The sequence below is a fragment of the Lepidothrix coronata genome, unplaced genomic scaffold (genome assembly GCF_001604755.1).
Source record: "Lepidothrix coronata isolate B3197 unplaced genomic scaffold, Lepidothrix_coronata-1.0 Scaffold3, whole genome shotgun sequence".
Classification (NCBI taxonomy): domain Eukaryota; kingdom Metazoa; phylum Chordata; class Aves; order Passeriformes; family Pipridae; genus Lepidothrix; species Lepidothrix coronata.
In genome coordinates, this window is record NW_016690183.1 from 7062347 (window position 1) to 7089657 (window position 27311).

General features: G+C 40.4%; 1 protein-coding gene across 9 annotated transcripts in view; it reads left to right on the forward strand.

The window, feature by feature from the left end:
* Positions 1 to 27311, forward strand: part of HECW1 (HECT, C2 and WW domain containing E3 ubiquitin protein ligase 1) — a 267082-nt gene that overhangs the window by 64380 nt on the left and 175391 nt on the right. For 8 of the 9 annotated variants that reach the window (XR_001876166.1, XM_017823109.1, XM_017823140.1 and 5 more), the window contains exon 2: positions 19296 to 19620. Coding sequence is in view for 8 of the 9 variants with exons in the window: in XM_017823109.1 (XP_017678598.1) it covers positions 19296 to 19620 (325 nt within the window). In the remaining variant the exon portion in view is untranslated. Of the gene's footprint in view, positions 1 to 440; positions 499 to 19295; positions 19621 to 27311 lie in introns of all 9 variants that reach the window. The other variant, XM_017823131.1, reaches the window with a different exon arrangement.

Genomic DNA, 27311 nt, shown 5'->3' on the forward strand with positions numbered 1-27311 from the left:
ATCTAAGCTTGTCAATAAATTGACGGGAAGAGAAAATGCTGCTTGGCTGGCACCCATCTAAGCTCACTCAATGTGAGGATTTTGCAATGAAGCTGAAGATCCATTGATGGTGTCTTGTCTTTCAGTTTCTTCCTAAGTTAAATGGATATTATGCTTAATCTTATACAGCCTGAAAAGTTTATTGTTCTTAACACGGTTCTTACTTTTTTAAACACATGTATTTCAGCACTGAAGTGTAGGACAGCTTCCAGCTCTACTGGAACGTAGTGTAGTACACTGTTAACACGGTAAGGTGTACTCAGAACTGAACAGTGGAACAAATCAATTAATAAAATGTCATCAAAACAGACAGGCTTTGGTGGAAAAAACAATATTTTTAAATGTCGCTTATGTTGGTTATGGGATACATGCTGAGTTAACCTCATTGAACTTTTCCCCAGGAATTGATGCGCTTACAATTGGCGGGTCATTATGCTGCTCCACCTGTGTAGTGTTAAGGTCAGTGTGTTTTTCTGATTATAAAAACCATCCATACCATTCCATTATAAATTCACTACCATTCATATAATGGAATGTGCCAAAGCTCGGAGCTCGTTGCAGCTGCCCCCGGTCCGTGTTTAAGATCAAAGTGGTTTCAGGTATTTTGAGCACCTTTTCAACAGCACACCCAATTAAGCTTCATTTAAAGTGATCTTTTATTGTTTATGTTCTCTTTTTTTCTTTTGTGACCTACTAAGCATCCATCTGATGTCAGTGTTGGTTTTGTTTTGTGTGGCCAGCCCAAGAATTCTTATTGAATCAAGACACGGTGATTATAAGATCATAGCAAGGAGGTCCTGGGAGCAGCAGGCAACTGTAACACTGCAGTTGCACGAATCCATGCGTGGACAAAACACAAAATGCATCAACCACTCACCTTCACAAGACATTTTCTGAAACCTGCACCTTCTAATTGTGAAATAATTCTGAATCATCACGACACACAAATCAGCCATCATGGTAGACACTAATGTGTGAGATGCAGGGATGTATGACTATGGCACTAATCACTTACTAGGGGACCCTGTGAGATTATGTGCATGCGTAACACACTGCTGCTGTATGCATCTTCCTGCACAGCTTAGTCTTCTGAATTGTTATGCATTATCAAAGAGAGCCAGAATGTGCACTAAAGCTTATCTAGTGTTATTTCTGTCACTGAAATGTTGATATGGTTGGGGCTTTTGTTTGTATGTTTGCTTCTACATTTTCCTTTGTTATTAATCATGCAAATAACTTGAATTCCGTGAAGAGTAAGAGTTCAGTGAACAGCCATGTATGTCGTAGATCATTATGTTCTTGCAGTTTCACAAGGACATATCCTTCTGTGTCAAGTTTTGCACTCTGTAGTAGCCAGTGAGAGCCTCTGGCACTGGCAGTTTTTCTGGAGAGGTATTTTGAGCCTCTTTGCAAATTAGGCAATGCTGTAATGTCTGAGGAAATGCATGAAGTCTCTTGATGATGACAACTGAGAGTTTTTGTGGAGAATTTTTGTGTCCAACAGCACTCCTTTCACCTCTGTCTAGCTGCAAGCTCAGTGGTATTCTACATGCATGTAGTTTCACAAAAAGTGATGAAGAGTCACTGGAAGACTCTTTGATGAAAAGCAGTCCTTGACTGTTCTAGTTTAGGAAAACTGTTCACAAGCTGACATTTCACATGACAATCATTTAAATTTTTCAGCTATTGCATCAGGTAAGTACATCTTCACAGGTATTTGGCAGTTTCTTTTATTACTCTGAGGGGAAAAAAACCAAACCTTAAATGAAATATACCCCCAAAGATGATGCAGGTCATGTTAGGATTGCATGTTTTTTCTAAATTGAAGAGACTCAAAAGGAAGGGCTTGTTTCATAGCAGAAGGGGTAAGAAAAAGATTGAGAATAGGGGTTTTTTAGTAAAGCAGAGTGCATTATACCTGTTTAATTGATGAGCAAAGCTGTATTTTACGTAGGCACCAGAAGGATCTATTTGCAGCATTTTCAAATTCAACTGTGGCGATATTAAGTTTTAAATGAGTGGATCTCTCACTGCTAGCTAAGTGTCTTAACAAATCTGGGCCCTGACATACAACACACAGGAGATCTTGGAAGCTGTATTAAATACCTCCCACCAATAATCCTGCCAGAAATAGGTAGCTGATGCACCAGCAGGAAAAAGTAAATTACTTACCTGCCACAGCATAGTCAACTGCTGTGATGCTTTGTCTCTTCAGCAGGGTCTTGTGGTTAAGATAAGGGAGTCTCGGTCCTCAGTCTATGTGGTCAGCTGTATTCAGATGTACCAAAGTGATCACTTTAGTATATAAATCATCAAAGTGATAAGTGTCCATTAGATATATCACCTATATTTATAGACAAAATTCGTTAACTGCAGCTTTGGCTCAGTTTCTACCACTCCCCTCTATGCCTGGAGGCAGAAATGCAAAACACTTTTTCAACTAAAGCAAGTCATTCCTTGGTCCCCTGTCCCACCCCACCCTCCTCATCCCCTATGGAAAGCATGTTGAACTGAGTTTATAACAGTATTTCCAGCTGGACACTTTTTTCGTCCTTTATGGCTGTTATTAGGAAAAAATTTGTTTCCCTTTCAATCTGAGCATGGACTACTTCAGGGAAAGCAAACCAGATGCAGGATTTAGTGCATGGCAATGAACGGTAGGTGCTTCCAAGAGCACTTACTTGTCCTTGCAGATAATGCTTATGATTTGCAATGTAAGCATTGGAGGAAAGTGCCAGTATTTCCAATGAATTTGAAAACTTGATGGGTGCGAGAAGTGCGGGACCCTTCCAAATCCTTGGGGATGCCTGAGCGCTATTTACAAGTGTTTAAGCATCTAATTTTGTTTCTTAAGTTAGTTTCCCTACATATGCCCTATATAGTAAACAGAGTAAAATCATTCTTCTGGTAGTATTTCAGAGCACCCTTTTCTCTCCCTTAACTGTAGAACCAATATAGAAAAGTTACCCTCAGTCAAAATCTCAGTGAAGGCTGTAAAAAAACCTGAAAGGAAAAGGTAGAAACACAGCCGAAAAAATATTATGACACCATCAAAACACAATCTCAGTTACAAAAAGACTTAGTGCTCTAGCATGTCGTGGCTCCAGTAAGTAATTTCTGGCTTTTAAAATATCTTCTCTGGATGAGACACAGGACAGCATATTAACCTTTTGTTTTGGATGGATTTAGTACTTCTTTAAGACACACAGCAATGTTTTCTTTTGAAAAAAAAAAGCCTTTAATTAGAGTTTATCACATGTGGAGTTCGTACTTTTATTAAAGAGTTATTTATGAAAAAAATCTATTGCTGTTCCTAACCATTGTTACTGTACAGTTGTTACCTGTGGTTTATTTAAGATTTGACAGAAAGAAACCTTTCAAACATCCTTTTGTTGTGTAGTTCTTGAGCAAAAATAAACAACAACAAAAAGCAGTTATAGGAGTTATTTTTTTTATGAAAAAGCATACATAGGTAGAACCTATACTGAAAGGTATTTCCCAAACAAAAATATTCCCACATAGCCAAAATAATGCATTTTGCAATCCCTTTGCTTTAAACCATACCTTATACACTTGCATTGCCTTTCTCGGTGCTAATGATAACCAAAATATGTGGAGTGTGTTTTGAACTTTGCAGCTCTTCTTATATGTTTGTGTTATAGGCAGAAGAGCCAACAGATCCTCCAAAATCCTTTTGAGTGCAAAAGGGATGGTGATTAGCCAGCCTGCAGGCATGAGAGAAACCCCCTGACTTGTCCTGTAGGCTCTCAGATGGTGCTGGTGGTGCCAGCAGAGGCAGCAAGATGGGAGGCAGTGGTAGGAGGAGAGGTGGAGCTGTGAACCAGAGCCCTTGCTCTCCTAATATCTTTTTAATTAGAGTACATAAATATTGGCTGAGATAGTAGTTACATCTTAATGGAGAAATTAAGAAACGGATTAATTTCTGGCACGATTCCCTCTTCCTGTTTACGTTGGTCTCTATTTCCAGCACTAGTTTAATTGAGGGAACAATTCTCTGTATTTGCTTATTATCTGCCAGACTTGTAAGGGAATAACTATGCATTTGGGAAAACATAGGAGTGTTTAAGGGGCACCACCAGAAATGAAGACGTGCTTTAAAAAACAGCACAACTGGCCAATGTTATCATCCAGGGTATTAGGAAAAGAGCACTTACAAGGAAATTTGCCATTCTTCTCACTGTATCATGTAAGTGAAAGGCTGTGAAGATGGTGCTTTCCATCTAACCTTGAGTATTTAGGAATTTAAAAGAACCCCTGTTGACACAATGGGATAGGAATTGCTTCAAGGCCTGTTGAATTTAACAGGAGTGTTTGCATCACATCGAAGACATGCGAGATGATGCCTAGGCTGACTTCACTTTTACACTGATCCATACCTACATGCACAAGCCATTGTCCATACTAGAGGACAGTAATAACATTGGAAACGATGTCTGCATTGTGTGCCTTTGGAGTTTAGATGACACTTTAAAATCTCTTGCTGATGTACTGGCTGTTGTCAAATAAAAGCTCGTGGGCTTTCAAAAAAATTTGGGATAAAAGGCTTTATAATTTCCTTTAGTAAAATACAAAAATGCTTTTAATTTTCAGGATTTTCATGCTGGGAACCTGCATTGCTTCCAGAGTATTTTGCAGCTTTGCCCTTGCATGATGTGTGGATATACTTTTGTTTTGACATGCACAAATATTTTGATTTTGCTGGGAAATTTAAATACATCCTTAAAATGTGGCCCATCTCTTTAAAGCAAACAGAGAAACTGACTGAAAAAATCCATTATTTTGTGAACCTCTACATCATAAAAGTCTAATTAAAGTCAATTAAGGTTTAATTTTATTAATATTAAACCATTTACAGAACTAGTTGCATAATAAAAAAAATTATTCTACAATACATCAGGAAAGCTCTGTCAAATACATTATCTCTGACTCTTTATGTGAATATATACTTTAATTGCATTGGGAATTTAAAAATGAAAAATATAAATGAGATTTTTTTTTTTGTACTTTGCAATTTAAATTAGTCCATTCTTTATGACACTGCGTTTTCACCTCTATTAATTTCTTTGCTTCTCGAAGAAAAATTATACACTAGATGTCTCATTTAGCATGGGAGAGAAAAATCACACCAGTTTTACTAGTAAGATGAAAATCTGTCACAAAATCCATATAGAAAATAGAAACATATTTTGTTTAAGTTGTAACTAAAATTTTTCACCAGGATGAGAACACACTGAACTCTGTATTAAAAAATGGTAATTAGGAAGAATGGAGCTGGAAAGGGAGTAATGTTGTGTTACATATTTGATCAGGTCCTGTTCCCACTACAGTCACTTTGATTAGATTTATGCTATGTGTTTGTAATGGCTTTTGAAAAACCATAACACCTATTTCTGCAGACCTGTACTCATGAGGAAATCCCCTCGTGTGAGTAATCAATTAGATCGGTGGAGGCTATGTATAATGTTTTTATAGTCTATCTTCCTGCGCTGATCAGACTTCTGATTGCCCTTTCTGTCTATCTGTCACTCCCTTACCTAATTACTTCTGAAGCCATTGGCTAATTTGAAGTGAAACAGAAAGGAGTAGTTGTCTTTGAGATAATTCAGTTTCTATAGGCCCCAGGGGCTGGGAAGAGGAGGAAGACCCTAAGTAGGACTGGGGGAAAGGCAGGTAGAGCTGTTTGTCACCTGCTCCAGCAGCTGGCAAGTCACTGGGATTAGCATTACCTTTGCTTTGGGTCTTTTTTTGCATTGGAATGGACAGCAAAAAGCTGGGACTTTAGTTGAGGTTTGGTGATGAAGGATAAAGCTCTGCAGGAAAACAGCTGCATTAATTCCACTGCTAACAGGGCTGTTCATTTTTATTTCCAGGAATACTTTCTGAATCAGACCTGAATGTCTTTAATGCAAACATTCAGCTTCTGGTTAAAGGTTACAAAAATACAGCAATCAAGTTAATTTATCACTAATATTGAGAGAAAACTACTGAAAACATTATGTGGCCATTAAGCTTATGTGTTACAAGTGATAAATTTGTTAAATTAGTGTCTTTTCTGTTTGCAAGTCTTACGCTGTGATGCCAGGTGTCCACCAAAGCCACTCCATCATTCCCCTCCTCAATTGGACAGGGAGAGAAAATATAACAAAAGGCTCATAAATTGAGATAAAGTCACTCATTACAGTCATAGGAACCCAGATGTCTCAGGGAAATTACTTTGAATTATTACCATAGTAGGGTAATGAGAAATAAAATGAAATTTTAAAAAATGCCTTCCCCAGTGGAGGTTGTGGCCAGTTCATCACACGTTGTTTCTGCTGCTCCCTTCTCCTCAGGGTGAAGACTCCTTCTCTTGCTCCAGTGTGGGGTCCCTCCTACGAGACACAGTTCTCCAGACTTTTCCAGCATGAGTCTTTCCCAGTTTGCAGTTCACAAACTGCCCCAGAGTGGGTCCTTTCCACTAGGTGCAGTCTGTCAGGAGCAGGCTGCTCCAGTGTGCGTTCCCTGCAGGGTCATAAGTCCTGCCAGCAAACTTGCTCCAGCAGTGGGCTCTTCTCTCCACAGGTCTGCAGTTCCTGCTAGGAGCCTGCTCCGGTGTGCACTTTCTGCACACTGTCACAGCCTCCTTTGGGCATCCACCTTCTCTGGCATGGGGTCCTCCATAGGCTGCAGGTGAATCTTTACTCCACTGGGGACTTCCATGAGTTTCCAGGGCACATCTTGTCTTCAGGGGAATCTCTACAGGGGAATCTCTGCTCTGGTGCCTGGAGCACCTCCTTCCCCTCCTTCTTCACTAACCTTGGTGTCTGCAGGGCTGTTTCTCTCACTGCATCTCTCTTTGGCTGCAGTTTCTGTCTTGCACAGAAATGTTTTACCCGTCTTAAAAATGTTATCCCAGAGGTGCTGCCACTGTCGCTGATGGGCTTGGCCTTGCCCAGAGGTGGACCCTTTTTGGAGCCAGCTGGCACTGTCTCCATTGGACATAAGGGGGGCTTCTGGCAGCTGCTCACCGAAGTTGCGCCTGGAGCCCCCTGCTACCAAAACTTTGTCACGCAAACCCAGTGCGTACACCCCAATGAATTCTTGCTGTGCACTGGAACCCCTAATGTAAATGCCTGTTCAAAAGTCAAGTTTTAACTTCATTGACATCCAGTTTTACTGCCTAAGGTTAAGTTGAATAGCATTTTATCTAACAAGTAATAACAGCAATTTAAAGTACCATCTGTGGACCAAGGTGTGTTTCATTGATTTGTGTGTGGAATTGTACAGCAAGTAGTTCTTGTCCTTGGTTCTGTTCTAAGTCACATGCCAAGACATCCAGGCAGGCCATGGCTGCTCACGTGGCCACTGCCTTGTTGCATGATGATGTATGTGTGTGTCTCAGTCTTTCTTCCAGAACTCGAGTTTAAGACCTGCAAGAACCAAACAAGTTTCCAACTTGCTTATTTCTGCGGGCTTCTATAAATGCTAATTAATTAAACTGTAGATTTCCATTGCAATGCCCTAGAACCTAATCCTTGATGAATTTAGGACACTTCTTTGGCAGAGGATTTGTTACCAGAAAAATATGTTAAAAAATTTTTCCTTTGGGCCTTACTTTAAGTGCAGTATTAAAAACTGTAATTACTTCTCTTCTGTGAGTATTCAATGGCAGCCAAAAAATGTTAAGTCTAACTAGCAGTCCTCATTAAAATTAAATGAAACTGTCATTTGAACCTTCCTTCAGAACCATTCTTGTGCATTTCTGTGAATGAGTGAAATACAATTTTTCCTATGGACTTTGGACATGTTCTTCTTTGAAAATTCAGAGACCTTTTGAACACAGGGACACAAACCCTTTTGAACTGGAGTAAAAGAGAAAAAAATGTAAATTAAAACCTCACACAGTATTGTGAGCAGATGGACATGCCTCTACATATGATTGTGTGGTACAATACAGGAATATCTAATTATTGTATTAGAGGTGTACTGGCAGCAAAGTAAGTTTGGGTGAAGCTTAGAAATCATACAGTCACAACGGGACTTGCCCATCTGTGTGCAGCTCCCATTTTTCTTGGTGGTCACTGTGCTTGTCTCTCTTTTATGTTTGGTTGGAGGGGCCTGCACCAGTGGGCTCTTCTTCATCTACTTGAACTAGTCTGCTCAAGTTGTTCTGTGTGGTTTCTACTTTGAAAATCTGCCTTATGACTATAATTGTTTTCCGGGAGAAACTACCGGGCTGCCTTTCATCTAGCCTTGGCCAGCAGTTCCCCAGAAAACCTTAGATATGTAGCTCAGAATTATCTTACAGTTATCCAGAGCTCCTGAAAGCAGCTTCTGTTCTCTTATGTAGGACTTTTTTGTGCCTTAGGTAAAGCTGGCACGTGTTCTTCTTTGTAAAATCTGAATCTTGTTCCTCAACTAGAGACTGTATTACTAGAGCTACTCATTTTCTCTTGGGATAGTTTCCCCAGTTTCTTTGCTTTCTCATGAATGGTAGTTTATTATGATTTATACAATCAAAACATAAACAACTTTTAATAAAGATGAAATAGTAAGTAGCAATCTGGTTTAAAGATACTTATCTGAGGCTAGTTTTACCTGTCCAGGAACAGAGAAATCTAACCCTTTAAACTATACCTTGTGGGTTCTATCACTAGTATTTAAGTTTTTAATGGCATCAGGATTACTTTCAATAATCCGATATGTGACATTATTAAACATAAATCAGTTTTTCTTTACTGTTTTTCAGTGCAAATTAGGAATTCTTGATCCTCAAAATATTGATTATCTTAGATTTGTCTTTTAAAAAAACACATAATGAACTTCAGATATTTTGTTTTCATGATCTCTCCAAGAGTATACAGACACGAGAAGCCAGTCTGTTGGGAATAAACATACTTAAATGTGGAAGTCAAACTCTTAGTACTTGCAAGCAGTTTTTATTCTATCCTCCAGTGACATCAGACAGAAAACATGCAATGATGATGACTATGCCTCAGTGTCTGATGTTCCAGTTTTCTTTTGAAAAAATGAAAAATGTGTTGGATTCTATTATTATAATTGCATAGGAAAAAAACATTCAGATATCATAGTCTAAAAATAATTGTATCCTAAATTAATCTGACCCATCAAATCACAGGTTTGTTTCTAGGCTTTGAGATCTCATTCTAAGAGTAGTTGCTGTGATCTATGTTCTGAAATGCAACTTGCTGCTCTATATGTTTGTATGATGTGTTTTCCAACAAAATAGATTGAATCATGGATGAAAATGTTCAAAGTGTTTTAGTTAAAAATATGAACTTTATTTTCCAGGTCTGGATTAGCCCTTGTTAGCTGCAGCTCTTGACAGCTATATGGGTTTTCCTTTGCTTTACAGAGTCGCTTTGTTCCACATTGAAATCAAGGGGAGTTTTGCCTTTAATTTTATCGGAAACATGATCAAGCACACTCAACTAGATGGCATTTCTGTATTTGACTGGAGGTAATATGGTAATAACAGGAGCTCTGTAGCCAATTAATTTTAAAATGTCAGGGAATATTCTAGGCCTTGTTGAAAGGCAGAAGATGGAGCTGAGGGCATACTCTGAATCTGGTATCTGGTTGAAACACTGGTTTATTGCAATGGTTTGTTGTTGTTCATAGATCAAAGGAGTGATTGATATAGGCATTAATACCCAACAGGCTCCTAATAGTACCTACCTGCCTCACTGCCTGAGGAGGCTAAGAGACTGACACTTCAAAACACTCTTCTCTTAAAGAAATATAGATGGAGATAAGAAGCATGACAGAGTGTAGCAGCAATGAATGAAATAGGAGACTTTAAATGTTTTCTTTGCTGTGGAGTGAGAGTCAGCCATCATGGACAGCTGGAAAGAACCATGAGTGAAAAGAGCTTCCTTCCATCCCTCCTGGGATTTGTAGGTTTATTGTCCCCACATGTTAATCCGCTGCCTGTTTTATGGCTGGTACAGCAAGTAATGTCATGTGCCCCATCCTTTCCTACCTACAAGTGTGGGGAGGGTGATATTATTGGCATGTGAGAAAGAGGAGATAGGCCTTGAGAATAAAAAGGTATTGGGAGGAGAGGAAGATGCATGGTCACCTGGAATATGGCTATGGCATGGGTTGCAATGTGAGAGACATGGCAGAGAGGTCCTTGCTGACAGTCTGGAATAGAGGGAGGCAGGAGGTAAAGCGTACCCAGCTCTTCCAGGGAATGGCACTCACAGAGTTGACAGAAATTTCACAGGTCATGGCAGCGATGAATGTCTTGTGGTGCGTATGTATATGGATCCACTTGTGCTGCACACAAGTGTCTAGGCAGAGAGGGAAACGTGGGTGGTGGGAATACTACGTGCATACATCTGAGCTCTGCAGGATAAACCTTTTGATACGTGCACACATGAACCTTTCATTTGCATACTTGTGTCTGAAGGGAGGTTAATATTAAAAACCTCTCTTTTGATATCTGTGCTTGGTTGCTTTCTGTTGCCTTCTTTTTCTGTATGTGTTTTATACATAATAAGCTATGCCTGACACCTATGCAATACATTACAAAAGTCTTTTCTTCAATCTGGCAGCAATATGCACTACAGACATGACACAAGGTTTGTTTTTTAGCAAAACAGTTGTCTTGGTGGAGGGTATAATGCATTCATAATGATAGAGAATCCTGGGATTTTTATAACTCTCATATAGCATAAGAAATTAAGAGTACTTTCTGCAAAAAAAGACTCCTCCAGTTGCTGAACTTTGGGGAAGAGATGTGGGAAATGTGGGGCTGCTTCTGAACAGAGAAATTACTATAACCTGACAGTTCGGAGAAGCTGTGTACATTACTGGATATCTTTCTGCAACTCATATTTACTCTACATCATTTCATTGGTAGTCTCTTAAATTTTGCAGGATGTCTCCACAACTTTTCCTGTAAACCTCTGCTATGTTTACTGGTATTACATTTTTTAAAAGATCTGCATGTAAAGTGCATACACTATACTAAGTATTTTATTTTCTATGCACTTTCTCCGGATGGACTATCTAGTTTGCAATTTTATAGTTTTCTAGAAAATCAGACTATTCTTAAATAGTCATGTAGTAGTTTAGTATGTTTTTTAATTTGCCTCATTTCCATTTTACATGCCTGAATGTACTTACAATACACATTTTCTGCCACCCCCAGGAGTGCTTTGCCCACTTACCTTTATATAATGTAAAATCTTACAGCTTGAGAGGTTCATACACGTCTGACTCCTTCCTAGCTAACCTAACGTGCCTAGGATACCCATAGTCACTAACTCTTTATAAAGGTCATAGAGATGGTATTCAGTCCTCTCCAGGAAAGCCTTACCTGGGTCTCGGTCTTTTTCATGAGGAGCTTATTTCTTCCCTCTGAGTACTCAGAGAGTCTCACAATTGTGAGTGTGACTCAAGTACTCAAAGCTTGAGTTGGATGAATCCAGACCTTTGTTAATACTACTAAAGACATTGATTTTTTTCATGGACGAAGTCTGAACAACTGAAGCCACCGGTTATAAAAATCCATCAGGTAAGAGGTGTCTATTATTATGTGCTGTGCAGAACCTGAAAAGGGCATCAAGCATGGTCAGGACTTCTCAGTAGGAGTATCAGCTCACAGAACAGTGCATCAGGAGTATCAGCGACGTTTTTAGCCTGCAGCAGAGAGAGTCCCTGTTCTTATGTCCTCCCTCCTAAAACCCCTCTGGAGTAAGTAGCATTCCTGGGAGGCCATTACAGTCCACCTTTGCAGTGGACCTCATAAATGTGGTGATGATTCTTAAGCAGACCAGTGTGGGGCACACAGGGTTTTTGAGACAACCCTTTTCTGAGGGTGATGCTTCTTTGCTTTAAATAATGGATAAACCAGTACTAGCACCTGGTACAGAATGATTGGTTTTCTTCTTGCAATGATTGTTGTTCAAAAATATCATCCTTGGGTTTTATAAGATAAGGAATGGAGATTTTTAAACTTTGGCACCACAGTCACTAGGACTGTATATCTGTGAAGCTGATGTCCATACTGGCTGTTATGGACATGAGGATGCTTGTTCAGAGAGGGTGTGTTATTCCATGTATGAATGTACTGTTTTGCACCTGTTGGGAGGTAATCACTGCCGTGCTTCTGTCTGGTACTGCAGCAGCACTTCTCGGCCTGCTTTTGATGTTTAAAACCAATGAGGTAAAAAATATAAATTTCCTGTTATGTGCATAATAAAGCATGAGCAAAGGCAATCATTGTGGACTTGGGAGCATTTGATAGTAGTATATAAGCAGATTCTAAGATTATTTCTTTAATCTTGTAGTGTGGAAAGAAAAAGTGAAGCTGAGTAATGTTATCTTGGTTTAAGATGTTACCATGTTGACCCCTCTATTATTTATTTCCTTACAGTTATCTTTTTAAAATTTTATACTCGGGCCATATTGCATGTTTACCTGTTATTTTGTACCTGACTGTGTCCTTTAAAAATATTGGCAATGTTTTCAGATCTTTTTTCTGTAATGGGTAAGTCTGATGGCTGTTTCTTATCNCCTGCTGTACCAAACTGCTGAGACAAGACTGTTTTTCTGCTACTGATTTAACAGAAAATAAGAAATTAATTTTGTCCTTAGCTTCATTTCATTGCAGAAACTTCCCAGTGCTTTATGAACTGTGAGTGAATTATCACTGCCTCAATAAAAATATGTTGAATGTAAGATTGTTAATTGCTCTGTTAGACATAAGTTAGACATAAGTAGTCTACAGTGTAGAAAGTTTGAGTGATTTCATATAAAATTGGTAAAGTGACTTTTTTTTTAAGAAACTTGTCTGGTTTATATACTTACAGAAGTACAAATATTAATTCTTGGAATCATTTAACTGGAAATGTGATGTATGTATCTTTCAGCATGCTCTTTTGGGTTCTTCAGATGGCAGCCTCTTGTAGTTCTTCCATAAAGAGAAGAAAAAAAGCATTATAAATTTTCATCCTTTTTGTGAACTCAGTTTCCCTCCAATCGTTGCCCCATATTCCAGAGTACCCCTGATTACTGTGCTGCCAGTTTTTGTTGCCTTATGACTAATAGGTCTGCATCAGGAATCAATCCCACACCAGCAGCACCAAACCTTGCCATGTTAACCTTGAGGCCAACTCTTTCATTTTGATTCTTATTTGTGCACTGATTTGCACATCACTGAAGCAAAGTTAAATGTAAGAGGATACATTAACATAGCAGTACAGCTGGACTGGAAACTCACAAAGGTCAGGAAATGGAAAAATGAACTGACTAATAACATCCATTTGCCCCACTGCTGATGTATAATGGCTTCGATTTCCGATTAGTGTTCGTTATAGGTGTAAATATATATATATAGTGCCATAGATGTGCAATATTGAGACAAATGCTCTTAAAGTTCTTTAGTGTTATTATGGCATGCATCCCTCTGAAATGTTTACAGCCTTCATTTCAGCCTTCCCAAGAACAGCAGTTTTGTCTATGTGCTCTGTAATATCTTGCAGGGAAAAGGGTGTCGGTAGACCATGGAAGTCTGAGACTCCCTGGGCAATTAAATAATTCTTTTGGAGCTCTAAGAAGCCATTCCTGTGCCTCTCAAATAAATGGGCTGATCCTACAAAGTTCTCTGTGCTCTCCAAATCCTTTTGCTTCCTAGCATTCTCCAATCCCTAGCTTCATGACTTTCATGTTGGCTTTAATGTTTTCAGCAAGTCAGATACTAGGTGATTTGGAGAAGATTTTGTATAGCTCTTTGCACTCCAAGGCCTTGTTTACTGGATTTGGCTGTAGTATAATCTATGCTTTAAAAATCCTTTTTCTTCTAAGCATTATACTAACAATTCTTCCAAAATTCAAATGTCCAAAGGGATTTTTCTCACATGATAAATAGCTGTGATAGGTGGAAGTAGATTGATGGGAGGGCTTTATGATAGCTGAAGCTGTAACCTTGATTATAGCTTACCTTCAAACTATTTCCTTTCTAACCTCTCCATTGCCTTGCATTTTGCACGGTCAATTGTACTATGCCTGCAGTGATGGAAAATGCAAATGTTCTTTTGGTTGAGTTTGCTATGCAGGTACCATGTGCTGTGCTGAGGACTGTCCCTAGGCAGAAAGGAGGAAATCTGAGTATTTTATTTACCTTTTCCTGGCTCAGAGTTTGACAGAGGGAGAGTGTACCTGCCCTGAAAGCTGCTGAGTCGTGGTGGCTAAAGGGCCCTCTGGGCTACGGGTGGGGAGAGCAGATGGGGAAAAGATGCTTCCACAGCAGACCTGTAGGGGAAATGGAGTTGAGAAGGTTGCTGGGAAGAACAAGAAACAGTTCCTGCAATAAGTCTTTAGGGCTATAAAAAGCAAGATTTTTAGCTCCAAGGACTTCACATTGCTAGGCTGAGAGCAAGGCTGGAGGACAAAATCCTGCCCTGTAAGGTAGCAGCTGCAAGATTCACTGTCATATCTTTTCACTTTCACACAGTTCTTTATTGCTCTTCCATCCAACAGAGATGAGTTTCCTGTCCTTCAGAACTTAGCCAATTCTAATTTCAGCTCTAATAAAACAGTTTTACATACTGAAAGCCCTTTCGACAGCCTCACCTTCAAGTTAAAGGTCTGCCTCAAAGCTCTGGCTTGCAGATTCCCGTCATATCACCTCCAATGGCTGTAGGCAGTGTTGTTTTCCTGCTTGTCTTTCTTGCTCTGGGTATTCATACATAGGCTGTGACTAAGTTTTTAAAATCTTTCATACAGACTGATGCCACCTTATTTCTGTTAGTAAAATATCCTTTTTGATACACATGATCTTACCGTCTTAAAGCTGGTCCAAAGATTTTTACTGTGATAATGTATCACTTTCACCATGCTGCCCTAATTTTGTATTTTTAAACCTGTCTTGGCTCCCTCTTGTCTTTACAAAACATATAAGCCTTTCAAGTGAAGGCTAAAAGCTTATCAGGAGAGCCTTCACCTCCAGTGAAAGACTGACTCCACCTATGTTTTGCCTATGATACCAGACTTGACTGCTGGCCTAATATATTTTCAGGTATGTAAATGTGCTGTGTCCCAAGCTTCCCATCATAGAAAGCTATCTCATTTTCTTTCTTGGCACTTGCCCTTGAAATTTGGGTTGTGATGATGCTTGCAGACATCTGAATGAATACTTTGGGCCCACTGTTGTGGTGGCTTATGTTATCACCTTGTTCCCTTTAACTTCTTCATCTGCCAGAGCTCCAGTTATGGGTTGTATTTCAATCATGTGGTATCTTTGTAGTATCGTACTGCCATCCTGACCTGCACAAATACATCTTCCACAGAATATTCTGAGTTGGAAGGGACCCACAAGGGTTACAGAGTCCAGCTCATAAGTGAATGTCGCCTATGGGGATCCAACCCACAGCCTTGGCATTATTAGCACTGTGCTGTAATTTAACTGAGCTAATCTCAGGTTCTAAGCAGCAAAGGAGGCAACTGGTGTCAGCCCAAGTATCTAAAAGACAGCTCTTAATTGTCTAAATAGAGAACGGAGATGGATCCTTGCAGATGTTTAGGTGAGATCTATCTCTGTATTGCTAAAGCATCATGCACCATTCTGGCATGATTTAAAATAATCCCGAATGAAAAGAAAAATAAACCCCCTAACATTAAACCCTACAGATTTCCAGTGGAAGCTAATGAGTGGCAGCTCTGAATCCTTTGGTAAAATTCAGCTGGCTATAAAGGTGTGAAGCCTTCCTGCCTGAGGATTCTTCTTGTCTCAAAGAAGGGAACAACTACCATTGGTGGTACAGTTTTTTAAAGGAAAAGGCAGTGACAAGAGCTCTCTGCTTTCCAAATGCCATACAGTAATCGGGAAAAGGAGAGAGATGTGAGTGAGAAAGGGAGAGAATGTGGGAAGAAACTCTGTGAAATATTTTTTCTTGGTATTTACTGGTTACAGTTTTTCTGTGTGTAGATTTTCAAAGTCAGTTTTCTTTACAATCAGATGTCATCTGTCATTTTCTTTTGTCTGCCTCTTCCTACTTTCCCTGTTAGGGATTGCAATTGCATTTTTATGGGAGAAAAATAATCCTAAATTAACTTTTCTGATGTTTGCTATCATTAGATGGACTAAGTGACATAAAGAAGAGGCAAGTTCTGCCCACAGATAATCCTCAAAAAAATATAATTTTGAGTAGAACTTTCATGGGCTTGGTAGACCTCTAGAAACAAAGCTTTCCAGAGCTCTGTAAAAATCAGCAGTGAGGGGAGTGAGTGGGAAAGTGAAGCCTGGGGGTCACTTGGTAGAGAGAGTCAACGGATGGGAACACCCCTGGAAATACTGACTGTAGAAGCAGCTATAGAATGACTGTTTTGAGGCAGGAATGAAGAGGTGTTTGTTTCTGTTGACAACCAGCATTTGGCTGTTCATTGTTCTTGCTTTGTATTTTATACTCTGTATTAGAAATGAAAGTTTAGTAGTGTGTATAGTGTGCATACCTCTGCAAAGGGAGAGAAAATAAATATTAATCTCGAACCCTTAAAATATTCATTTTTATATGTTAGGTATATATGATGGATCAGATTGCTTTCAAAAGATATTAATAGGATGTCTTTGCAGTTATTTTAAGCTGTCTGACCATAGCTGGGACTATCAGCATGGCTTGAGGGCTTTAGACAGTTGCATGGAAAGCATGCAAAGCTGGTAATAAAATAACTAGTTTACCTAACCTCTTTTCTATTTATTCGTACAGTCATGCTTGTATTTTGATACCATTATTTAATCCAGATGATTATGTGTGACTATTATTTCATTTGTTTGGGATTTTTTTCAGCTTGGGGATTTTCTTTTTTTTTTTTTTTCAGATTAATGTATTTGCCTAGAATCAATGTTGGAAATATGAGAGACTGCAATTTGTGGAGAATTTGGCCTTCTGGGTTGCTTTAAAATTATGCCATTTGTTCCATTGGCATCAATATACAGCAAAATAGGAACTTACAGAATTAAAACATAGTGATAAATTTACCATTTCCATTAAAACTGCTTAAAGTCATGCTGAAGCTGAAAAAAAATGTTTAAGTCTAATTTAATTTTAAGGTATGCAGTTAATTAATACTCTACATCCATTAACATTCAAAAATGAAAGTATCTGCAGAACCACTATTCCCTGGAGTAATTTGTCACCAGAAATAAAACGTCTGCCTTTGAACTGAGGTAGCTTTTGGGTAATGCTGTGAGCGGAGGAACCCATCTTAATGATACAGACTAATCCAGAAGAGTGAGCTTCAGTTTTGTTGCATTGATATCTCACCATTATAAAAACAATTCTAGTTGTGTCAGGTACTGTTGGGATGCAGCAGATGCCTTCTTTGCTAAGTGACAGAAACTACCAGCAATTTTAAATTACTGACGAGAGCGCGATAGTTGTGCATGTCCAAAAGTGCTTCCCAGATTAGAAGATGTTCACAGCATGTTTCTTGATAAAAAAAGATGCCTTTTCTGTTCACATGGGGTATTGGTTCTTTATACTATAACGTGAACTCTCTTTTCAAACAGTGAATAAATGTTAGAAAGAGACAGCAAAGATACGATGAGATGCACAGCAAAGGCAACACCACATACTTCATTCCCCCACATGCCTCCTTCCTCTTTCTATTCCTCTACCTCTGGTGTAGCCTTTTGCATTATTAGCTTCAATCTTGCGGTACTTAGTACAAGGTGTGGCATTCCCACTGCAGCTATTTTTGCTTATAAACCCTGTTTAATGCAGTAAGTGAGGATTTGGGTCAGCGGATTGTCAGCATTGTTGGGCAGTGTTTGCCAAGTGACAGCATATTCTAGGGGTGCAAATATGCCAGCTGAATTTTTTGTTCTCTGTACAGTTTTTGTGCAACAGAATCTTAAGACACAATAATAGGTCTCTTAATTATTCCTCCTGCAATGGTATTAATAAAGAAAATATTTTATTTTTTTCAGGACTTACTGTTCTTCTGTGCTACCATAACCTTAATAAAGCCAGTGTTAAATTGCTGCTTGACTGGAGAAAGGAGCTGTGATTTTTCTTCCGCTTAATTTGTTTGAGTTCGAAAGGATGATTTGACTTCTGATCATGTGAAAAGCATTTCATAGCATACTGGAAAGCTGTCTGGTTTTGTATCTAACAGACTTGACAGCATGGTTGGCAACAGACGGATAATGGAAGGCTAATGAATAATGAAAAGCTGAGTGATTGAAATAGCAGAGCTGTAGGGAGAGAAGAGGGAAAGCTGGGAAGGAAAATGGAAAAAACAAACAGTACTGAAGTAAGGAATAACCAGTATTTTGATCAGTATCAGGGAATGTCTTCACATCAGAATTCAACCCAGTCATAACTTAAGCATTCTCCATCTGCCAGCTCACAAAAGCTTTTAACTTCTGCACCATGACACATTTTGTAAAAGTCACTCAGCTTGCCTTGAGGAAGAGAAGGGTAGATTGAAATTTAAATATTTTTCAACTGCTAGGATGATGACTACTCTGCAGTAACCTTCTCGATTGCCATTAATTGTCTGGTGCATTCCCAAATTCCTACCAGAGTGGGTGTGCTTAGTATCTCAAAGTCTACTGCAGAAAACAGAGTAGAGCAATGGCATTGGAAGCCATCAGCTGTACAGAGACACATTGCAACACTTAGTTTGTATTTATACATCAGTGAAGACATCTCTCTTTTGGTAACAAGGGTAACTCCATTTTCACGGCATTCACTCTTCAGATATCCAGTAGGGAGGAAGAGCTCTTACTCACTGCTAGCCAGTCTCTCTAGATGAAATATAGTCTCTAGAGTGAGTGCACCTTAAGAAAGATTCCTCTGTAAATGTAACAAGAGTTACTGGGGATAAGACTTAACTCTGGGTGTCAAAAGTGAGAAGACTATCTCCTGATGTTAAAAGAGGATGGCTCTCTAGCAGTTTGATATTCCCAATGTTTGTGTTTGTATATGTGCATTAGCATGGAAGAAGTCAGCTCCTATTAATCTCCTCACACTGCCAGTTGTGGCTGAGCCTGGTGGTGCAAGGCTTGCTCTTACACTTGTTTTCATGGTAAGAATTACAGAGTAGGAGCTGAGTTAGCACTGTGTTTCCTGCTACATCTTCTCATGTCTTTTTGCAATGACAAACGGAAAAAGATCTGCTACTTTCTCATTATAACTTACTACTTTTCCTTTTCCTGAGCTTTGATATCACTGAAAAATGAATAATACTGTAAATACTGTCCTTTCTTTTTTTCTTTGCAGAATCTGTACCAAAACAGGTTCCTGGGCCTGGCAGCCATGGCGTCTCCATCTAGAAACTCACAAAATCGACGCCGGTGCAAAGAGCCTCTCAGATACAGCTATAACCCTGACCAGTTCCATAACATGGACATCAGGAACAATTCCCATGAGACAGTCACCATTCCTAGGTCTACCAGTGACACAGACCTTGTCACTTCAGACAGCCGGTCCACCCTGATGGTCAGCAGCTCCTACTACTCCATTGGGCATTCGCAGGACCTAGTGATATACTGGGATATAAAAGAGGAAGTGGATGCAGGGGACTGGATTGGCATGTATCTCATAGGTGAGTCCCCCTTACCCCTTCCCCTTTGGATTTCTTGCTGCTTTTGATAGCTGTAGGCGTTAAGGTACTATGGATTAATGGTGATGATGAGCTGATACAGCTCCCTTAAGTGTAGTCTTTAAGTGGGTTTATATATTACAAAAATTTTTTCTGCTCCTGAATTGCTGGTTGCAGTCCTTGCACTCACTTTTTCTTCAGCAAAGATACAAAAAGGCTTTCTGTTGATGGTTTATTGACATTTAAAGATAAATTCATTTTAAAGCCATTTGGATGTTGGGAAAATACCTCCCATACAAAGGCATAAAATATTTTCAGGGTTTCCTCTTGAGCGTCCTTTAGTAATCTGTGACAGATTACGAGTCAAAAATATGAATCATTTAAAAACCTTGCAAGAATGACTTTTTCTCTATAGCCACAGGATATTTAGATATGAACAATAATTATAGACTGAGGCAGTCTGGAGTTGTCCCAGAAAGTTTTGCTTTTTTTTGCCTTTTATTGTGTATTGGAAGCTCAGTTGAGCCATGCACATTACCATATATTTGGCAACTCCATCTAGTAAATCCAATCCCATAAGAGTAATAAATGGTTTCAATTCACTTTTACCTGATTGTTCCACTTCAGTATAAAATTAGCTTTTTTTTTTAACCTGGTTTGGTTCCTATGGAAATAGTCCTGCTGCTGAGACTGGAGTCTGTGTTAACTATTTGCCCTCTGGTAAATTTTGAGCATAGTGAATCAGTTTCAGACACATTCCTCTATGTATTAGGGGGTCGTAATAATCTGCAGTTCTAAAGTGTTTCTTGAAAATTAGTGACTTGGTAAAGAAGATTGACTCCAATTGGTGCCCCCACAAAGGGAAATGTTGGTAAAACACTTTCCTTATCTATTTGGAAGGTATGCCTAGCAGTTGTAGTTCCAACAGCACTGCTCAGATAGTGAACCAAAACCAGATAAAGCATATGATGCTGTGAGATGGGCTTTTGGAGCAGTCATAAGGGATATCTTAGGGACCCATGGTGTTACTGAAGTGCTTTAATGGGTAAAACCAGATGGCTTGACATCATGTGCTGAAGATATTGGGAACACAAATGTTAGTGATGTAGGGGATGTCTGAGAAGGTACTGGGTAGGAGGTCTGAACATATAGAAGAACACTGGTGGCAAGGTGTTAGGTACGTGAAAATAAGTTCAGGATACTGGAAAGATTGGAAGAAGGGGTACACAAGGTTGGTTATTTAGGACATGGAGGGAAAGGAGTGGAAGTTACAGTAAGGCAGGCTGCAGTACTTGTTCCCGTGAGTAACCTTAAAAAATACTCTGCTTTGAAAATAAAAGTAGGCTTCTGAAATTTAAATCTTTTAGGAAAAAAGCAGAGACTGGATTTAAAACAGATGCCTTGAAAGCAGTCTGGTTTGTTGGCCTTAACAGAATATTACTTGTGTTTACAGTTAAGCTTGAAATGGAGTGTTTTACTGGAACAGATGAGAAGACCCAGGAGCCCCCAGTATTGGACACTAAGAAATACTGTAAGCCTATTCTGCAGTAGTGCAGGCAACTTATGAATGTATTGCCTCAGTAGAAAGAGGCAAAGCATACCTTCTGGTGGTCTGCATAGAGCTGTTTCATACTGACTGAACTTGTTCAGCCAGGTTTCATAGCTCAGGTGTTGCATCCAGGGCTGTGAAAACACATTGTAAGTTGGTTGGGTTTTTTTTGATAGGCAACCTGAATACATAGAGTTTTAACTGGGAAAAATAAAAATATACCCTGGTACTCCTGCTTAATTTACTGCATCAAACTACTGCATTCCCAGACACCCCAGTAAATTACAAGTGCAGATTTTGAAGTGTATCCTTGCCCCTGCTGGCTGAATGCCTGTTGTTTATGACAATAGTTAATGGCTTGTTCCAACGAACTCCGATGCCAAATGAAAAATGAATAGTGTGCCCAGTCCCCAGGAAAACAATAGTTGACCCTTGATGGCTTTGAAGGTGTTTTATTTCCAGCCTCTCAGGTTCCCACTCTAAATAACTGAGAAAATAGCAGGCAGTAGCACCCCTCATTCCCTTTTTGTCTTCCTTTCCCTTCTTCCTACCACTGCAAACCTCATGTAAGACGAGTTTTGGTTTTGGTTCCCCTTAAAGAACATGGGCCACTGTGAAGATCAGTTGGGTTTTGGTGTTAGTTTGAAAACACTCAGAATTTATGAACATAACTGGCACTGTGGCTATATCCACTTTTACAAGTGGATACAGTAGGAATGGTTCTGTGGAAGCAAACATCTGATGAAGGCTTGGCTTTAGAACAGACTCGGTCTGGCAAACTAGGTTTGAAGGGGGAAGGGATTGAAACCAGGCTCTCCAGAGAGAAGCCTAAGGATGGAAAGCCCAAGCTGAGTGAAATCAGCAGCCCAGCTGAAGTGATATACACCAATGCACACAGCATGGGTAACAAACAAGAGGAGCTGGAAGCCATCGTGCAGCAGAAAAGCTGTGATGTAGTCACCATCATGGAAACGTGGTGAGATGACTCGCATGACTGGAGTGCTGCCACGGGTGGCTACAGGCTCTTCAGAAGGGACAGGCAAGGTGGGAGAGGTGGAGGGGTGGCTCTGTATGTTAGAGAGTCTCTTGACTCTGTAGAACTTGAAGTCAGTAACAATAAGGTTGAGTGCCTGTGGGTCAAAATCAGGGGGAAGGCCAACAAGGCTGATATCCTGGTGGGAGTCTGTTACAGACCACCCAACCAGGATGATGAGGGTGATGAATTACTCTACAAGCAGCTGGCGGATGTCTCAAAATCGCCAGCCCTTGTTGTCATGGGTGACTTTAACCTGCCGAATGTCTGCTGGGAACTCCACGCACCAGACAAGAAGCAGTCTAGGAGATTCCTAGAGCGTATAGAGGATAATTTCCTATGCCAACTGGTAAATGAACCTACCAGGGATGGGGCCCTGCTAGACCTGGCGTTCACAAACAGAGAGGGGCTGGTGGGAGATGTGGTGGTTGGAGGCCATCTGGGGCACAGTGACCATCAAATAATAGAGTTTTCAACACTCAGGGATGCAAGGAGGGCCGTCAATAAAAACTCTGCGCTGGACTTCCGGAGGGCAGATTTCGTCCTAATCACAAGACTAGTTCAGAGTGTACCCTGGGAAACAATCCTCGAAAACAAAGGGGTCCAGGAGGGATGGACATGCTTCAAGAAGGAAGTCTTGAAAGCACAGGAGCAGGCTGTCCCAGTCTGCTGAAAGGCAAGCCAGCAGGGAAGATGACCGGTCTGGCTGAACAGGGAGATTTTGAAGGAAGTTAGGTAAAAAAGAGAGCCTACTGATTATGGAAAAAAGGGCTGGCTACTCAGGAAGAGTTTAGGAATATAGTTACGCCACGTGGAAAGAAAATTAGAGAGACAAAGGCACAACTTGAACTTAATCTCGCCACTTCTGTGAAGGATAACAAAAAGTCCTTCTACAGATACATTGATAGCAAAAGGAGGGGCAAGGAAAACCTCCATTCTTTACTGGACATGGATGGGAATATAATTATCAAAGATGAGGAAAAAGCTGAGGTATTTAACACCTTTTTTACCTCAGTTTTCAACAGTAAGACAGGTTGTCCTGAGGACAGTTGGCTTCTGGAGTTTGTAGAAAGAGATAAGAATCTGAATAGCCCCCCTGTAATCCAGGAGGAAACCATTAGCGACCTGCTGAGCCACTTGGATCCCCACAAATCTATGGAACCAGATGGGATCCACCCAAGGGTGATGAGAGAGCTGGCAGAAGAGCTCGCCAAGCCACTCTCCATCATCTACCAACAGTCCTGGCTCACTGAGGAGGTCCCAGATGATTGGAAGTTGGTGAATGTCACGCCAATCCACAAAAAGGGCCAGAAGGAGGACCTGGGAAACTACAGGCCTGTCAGCCTGACCTCAGTGCCTGGCAAGGTTATGGAGCAGATCATCCTAAGTGCAATCACACAGCACCTACAGGATGGACAAGGGATCAGACCCAGCCAGCACGGGTTTAGGAAGGGCAGGTCCTGTCTGACCAACCCGACCTCCTTTTATGATCAGGTGACCTGCCTGGTGGATGATGGGAAGGCTGTGGATGTGTCTACCTAGACTTCAGCAAAGCCTTTGACACCGTCTCCCACAGCATTCTCCTGTAAAAGCTGGCAGCCCATGGCTTGGACAGGGACGTTCTGTGCTGGGTTAGGAACTGGCTGGAGGGCCGGGCCCAGAGAGTGGTGGTGAACGGGGCTGCATCCAGTTGGCAGCCAGTCACCAGTGGTGTCCCCCAGGGATCAGTGTTGGACCCAGTTCTGTTTAATATCTTTACTAATGATTTAGATGAGGGGATTGAGTCCACCATCAGCAAATTTGCAGATGACACTAAGATGAGTGGGACTGTTGATCTGCTGGAAGGCAGGAGGGCTCTTCAGGGGGACCTGGACAGATTGGAAAGTTGGGCTGATTCCAGTGGGATGAAGTTCAATAAAGCCAAGTGCCGGGTCCTGCACTTTGGCCACAGCAACCCCATGCAGCACTACAGGCTGGGCACAGAGTGGCTGGAGAGCAGCCAGGCAGAAAGGGATCTGGGAGTTTGGATTGACAGGAAGCTGAATATGAGCCAGCAGCATGCCCAGGTGGCCAAGAAGGCCAATGGCATCCTGGCCTGGATCAGGAACAGTGTGACCAGCAGGACCACGGAAATGGTTCTTCCCCTGTACTCAGCGCTGGTGAGGCCACACCTGGAGTGCTGTGTCCAGTTCTGGGCCCCTCAGTTCAGGAAGGATATTGAGGTGCTGGAGCAGGTCCAGAGAAGAGCAACAAGGCTGGTGAACGGACTTGAGCACAAGTCCTATGAGGAGAGGCTGAGGGAGCTGGGGTTGTTCAGCCTGGAGAAGAGGAGGCTCAAGGGAGACCTCATCACTCTCTACAACTACCTGAAAAGGAGGTTGTAGCCAGGTGAGTGTTGGTCTCTTGTCCCAGGCAGCTATCAGTAAGACAAGAGGGGATGGTTTTAAGCTCTCCCAGGGGAGGTTTAGGTTAGATATTAGGAAGAAATTCTTTATAGAGAGGGCGATCAGGCATTGGAATGGGCTGCCCAGGGAAGTGCTGGATTCTCCGTCCCTGGAGGTTTTTAAGATGAGACTGGATGTGGCACTTAGTGCCATGGTCTAGTAACCACAATGGTAGTGGATCAAGGGTTGGACTTGATGATCTCAGAGGTCCCTTCCAACCTGGCTGATTCTATGATTCTATGAATGCCCTTGAGTTGCTGTAGTGTTTAGCTTCAAGTGTTTAGCTTCATCAGGACAGAATTGAATTGGTGTGGCTGAAAATCACCACGCAGAGTGGTGGTGACAAACTGGGGACAATTGGAAGGGTTGTTACAAAAGCACACTTCTGACCTGAATTAAAATGCTAATGCATCCCATTTGTGACCAATCCATAGGGGTGAGAGATCCAGACATCCCTAATGGCATACATCTGTGTGTGCATTTGCACAGATTTTATGAGCCTGCACTCCTGTTTAGACAAGGAATGTTCCTGGCCTTGTGGGTATGACCTTCAGAATGGAAACTGATATATAACTATGTTTTGAGTTAGCAGCCAGGGTGGAGCAAGAGAACCAAAGAAACTATGAGCTTTTCCCAGTCTGCTCAGGAGAGGATTAGTGTTGAAGCTTATTATTACCACTTGTATGGCAACACTGTTAACTCTTGCATTGCTGCTGGTCATAGTGTTTGTCTCACAACCACATTGTGGATACAGCCCAGTCCTTTTTGTGACTGTTTGGGTTGGTGAAATTTGAGCTGAAAGATTTGAATGTAGCACTGTTTAATATTGTGGGGGGTCATGAGAACATGGGAAATTATTTGCATCCTTGGGATATTAGGCCATGTTGTGGATTGTCTCTAAACCTTGGTTTGGAAACATTGGAGTTGGTGTTAGTTATTTGTCTTGTGAAACTCCTGGTTATCCCAGGAAGGGACTATAGAAAGGCAGAACAGAAGGCAGTTCTCACCTTATAGGAGTTTAATCATTGCCATGGTAGTATTCTAGGAAATATCTCCAAATAATTTTATATGTGTGTTGGTTTTGAAATGCATAAAACTTAGTCTGTTCTCACCACCACTGCCATCACTAAAATTTTGATGACACCTAATAAACTGCAGGCTTCAGAATAAAGGTGTTCCAAGTCTGGGGAAATATAGATGATACAAAAGGTTTCCAAAAAGAAGAGCAAAAGTCATGTAACTCATATGTTTTGATACTGTAGAGGATTTTAGGATTGCTATTCAAAGGTTAAAGTAGCCTGAAGGAAGAGTTAAAGGAGTCTTCCCAGTATGAAATTCTGTCTGCTTGCTCTTCATGTGAAGGAGCCACAGCTCCTTTTATCACAAGATAAAAAAATCACAAGATCCTTTTATCTGCAGAAGCTGGTAGAAGCTGGATTTAGCATTGGTTATCAGAAGTAACTTTTTGCTCATGGTCTCAGGAAATGGACTAGGCTGCCAGTCAATCTCTTGTAAAACTGTAAAAGATGGTCGTCATGTGACATGGCAAAAAACAGTATTGAGTATATCCACCCTGTAGCTTCTTGAAAAAATCTGTGCACACATACACAATTTTGATGAAGGACCGTAGAAAAACTCCTTAGTTGAAGGGAAAATAGTAATTTTGACTCTCTTAAAATGTAGATGTTATTACTTCAATGCATTTTAAGATTAGCCATGGTGAAATGGCAAAAAAATATATGAATTGGGAAAACAAGCATTTCTAGGTGTTTAAGGCATACTGTGCCTTCAGGAGTAGGAATTACATTTAATTCCTTCTAAGCTTGAACTCTGTTCTAACTTCCCCTTGTATATACTATCTCTCAGCTCTGAGCAAAGCAGAGTTACCTCTAAATTGTGTAACAACTCACCTGAAGTGTGCATTTGCCTTCCCTCAAAAGAACTGTAGTATTATGAACATCAGCAGTCTTTCAGAAACATACCCACAGTCAAAAATACATGGAAACACTCAAAAAGAGTTATCTCAGAAATTCGAACATAACAAAGCTCTGTTGCTATTTAAAAGTCTCTGGAATTTAAGTTTTCTTTACAGAAAACTATTTGTAAAGAAAATGCCCATTGGGGAAAAAAGTGAAACTAAAACAAAATTATGAATAATGAAGATACAGTGTTTGTATATTTTTTAAAAAAGGACTCTCGTTTAGTGGCTAATGTGAAGCAGATGGAATACTTGTAGTTATTTATCTCGAGGCTTTCTCTTTCTCCGTTATCTCATTTGCTATTGCTATTTGCTACAGTATGAAGCCTCTTAGATAAATTAATATGGACTGCTGGCAGCTGCCTGTAGATAAAGAGCTATCTTATAATTACTTCAGTAGCATTTTAGCTGGTACTAGATTTCACTTCTGTCATCACCTCTATATCTGATGTAGAGGAGCTAATGAGAATTTTTTAAACCAGACTTCTGAAAAAATCATTTGCTCCAGTGTCTGTGGACACTGATGTTGACTGTTTATCAGGGGTAATATTATACTTTTCTTACTCGTATGAAGTAGACCTTCCTTCTCCCTTTTTCTCCCTTTCTTTCTCCCTTTCTTTCTCCCTTTCTTTCTCCCTTTCTTTCTCCCTTTCTTTCTCCCTTTCTTTCTCCCTTTCTTTCTCCTTTTCT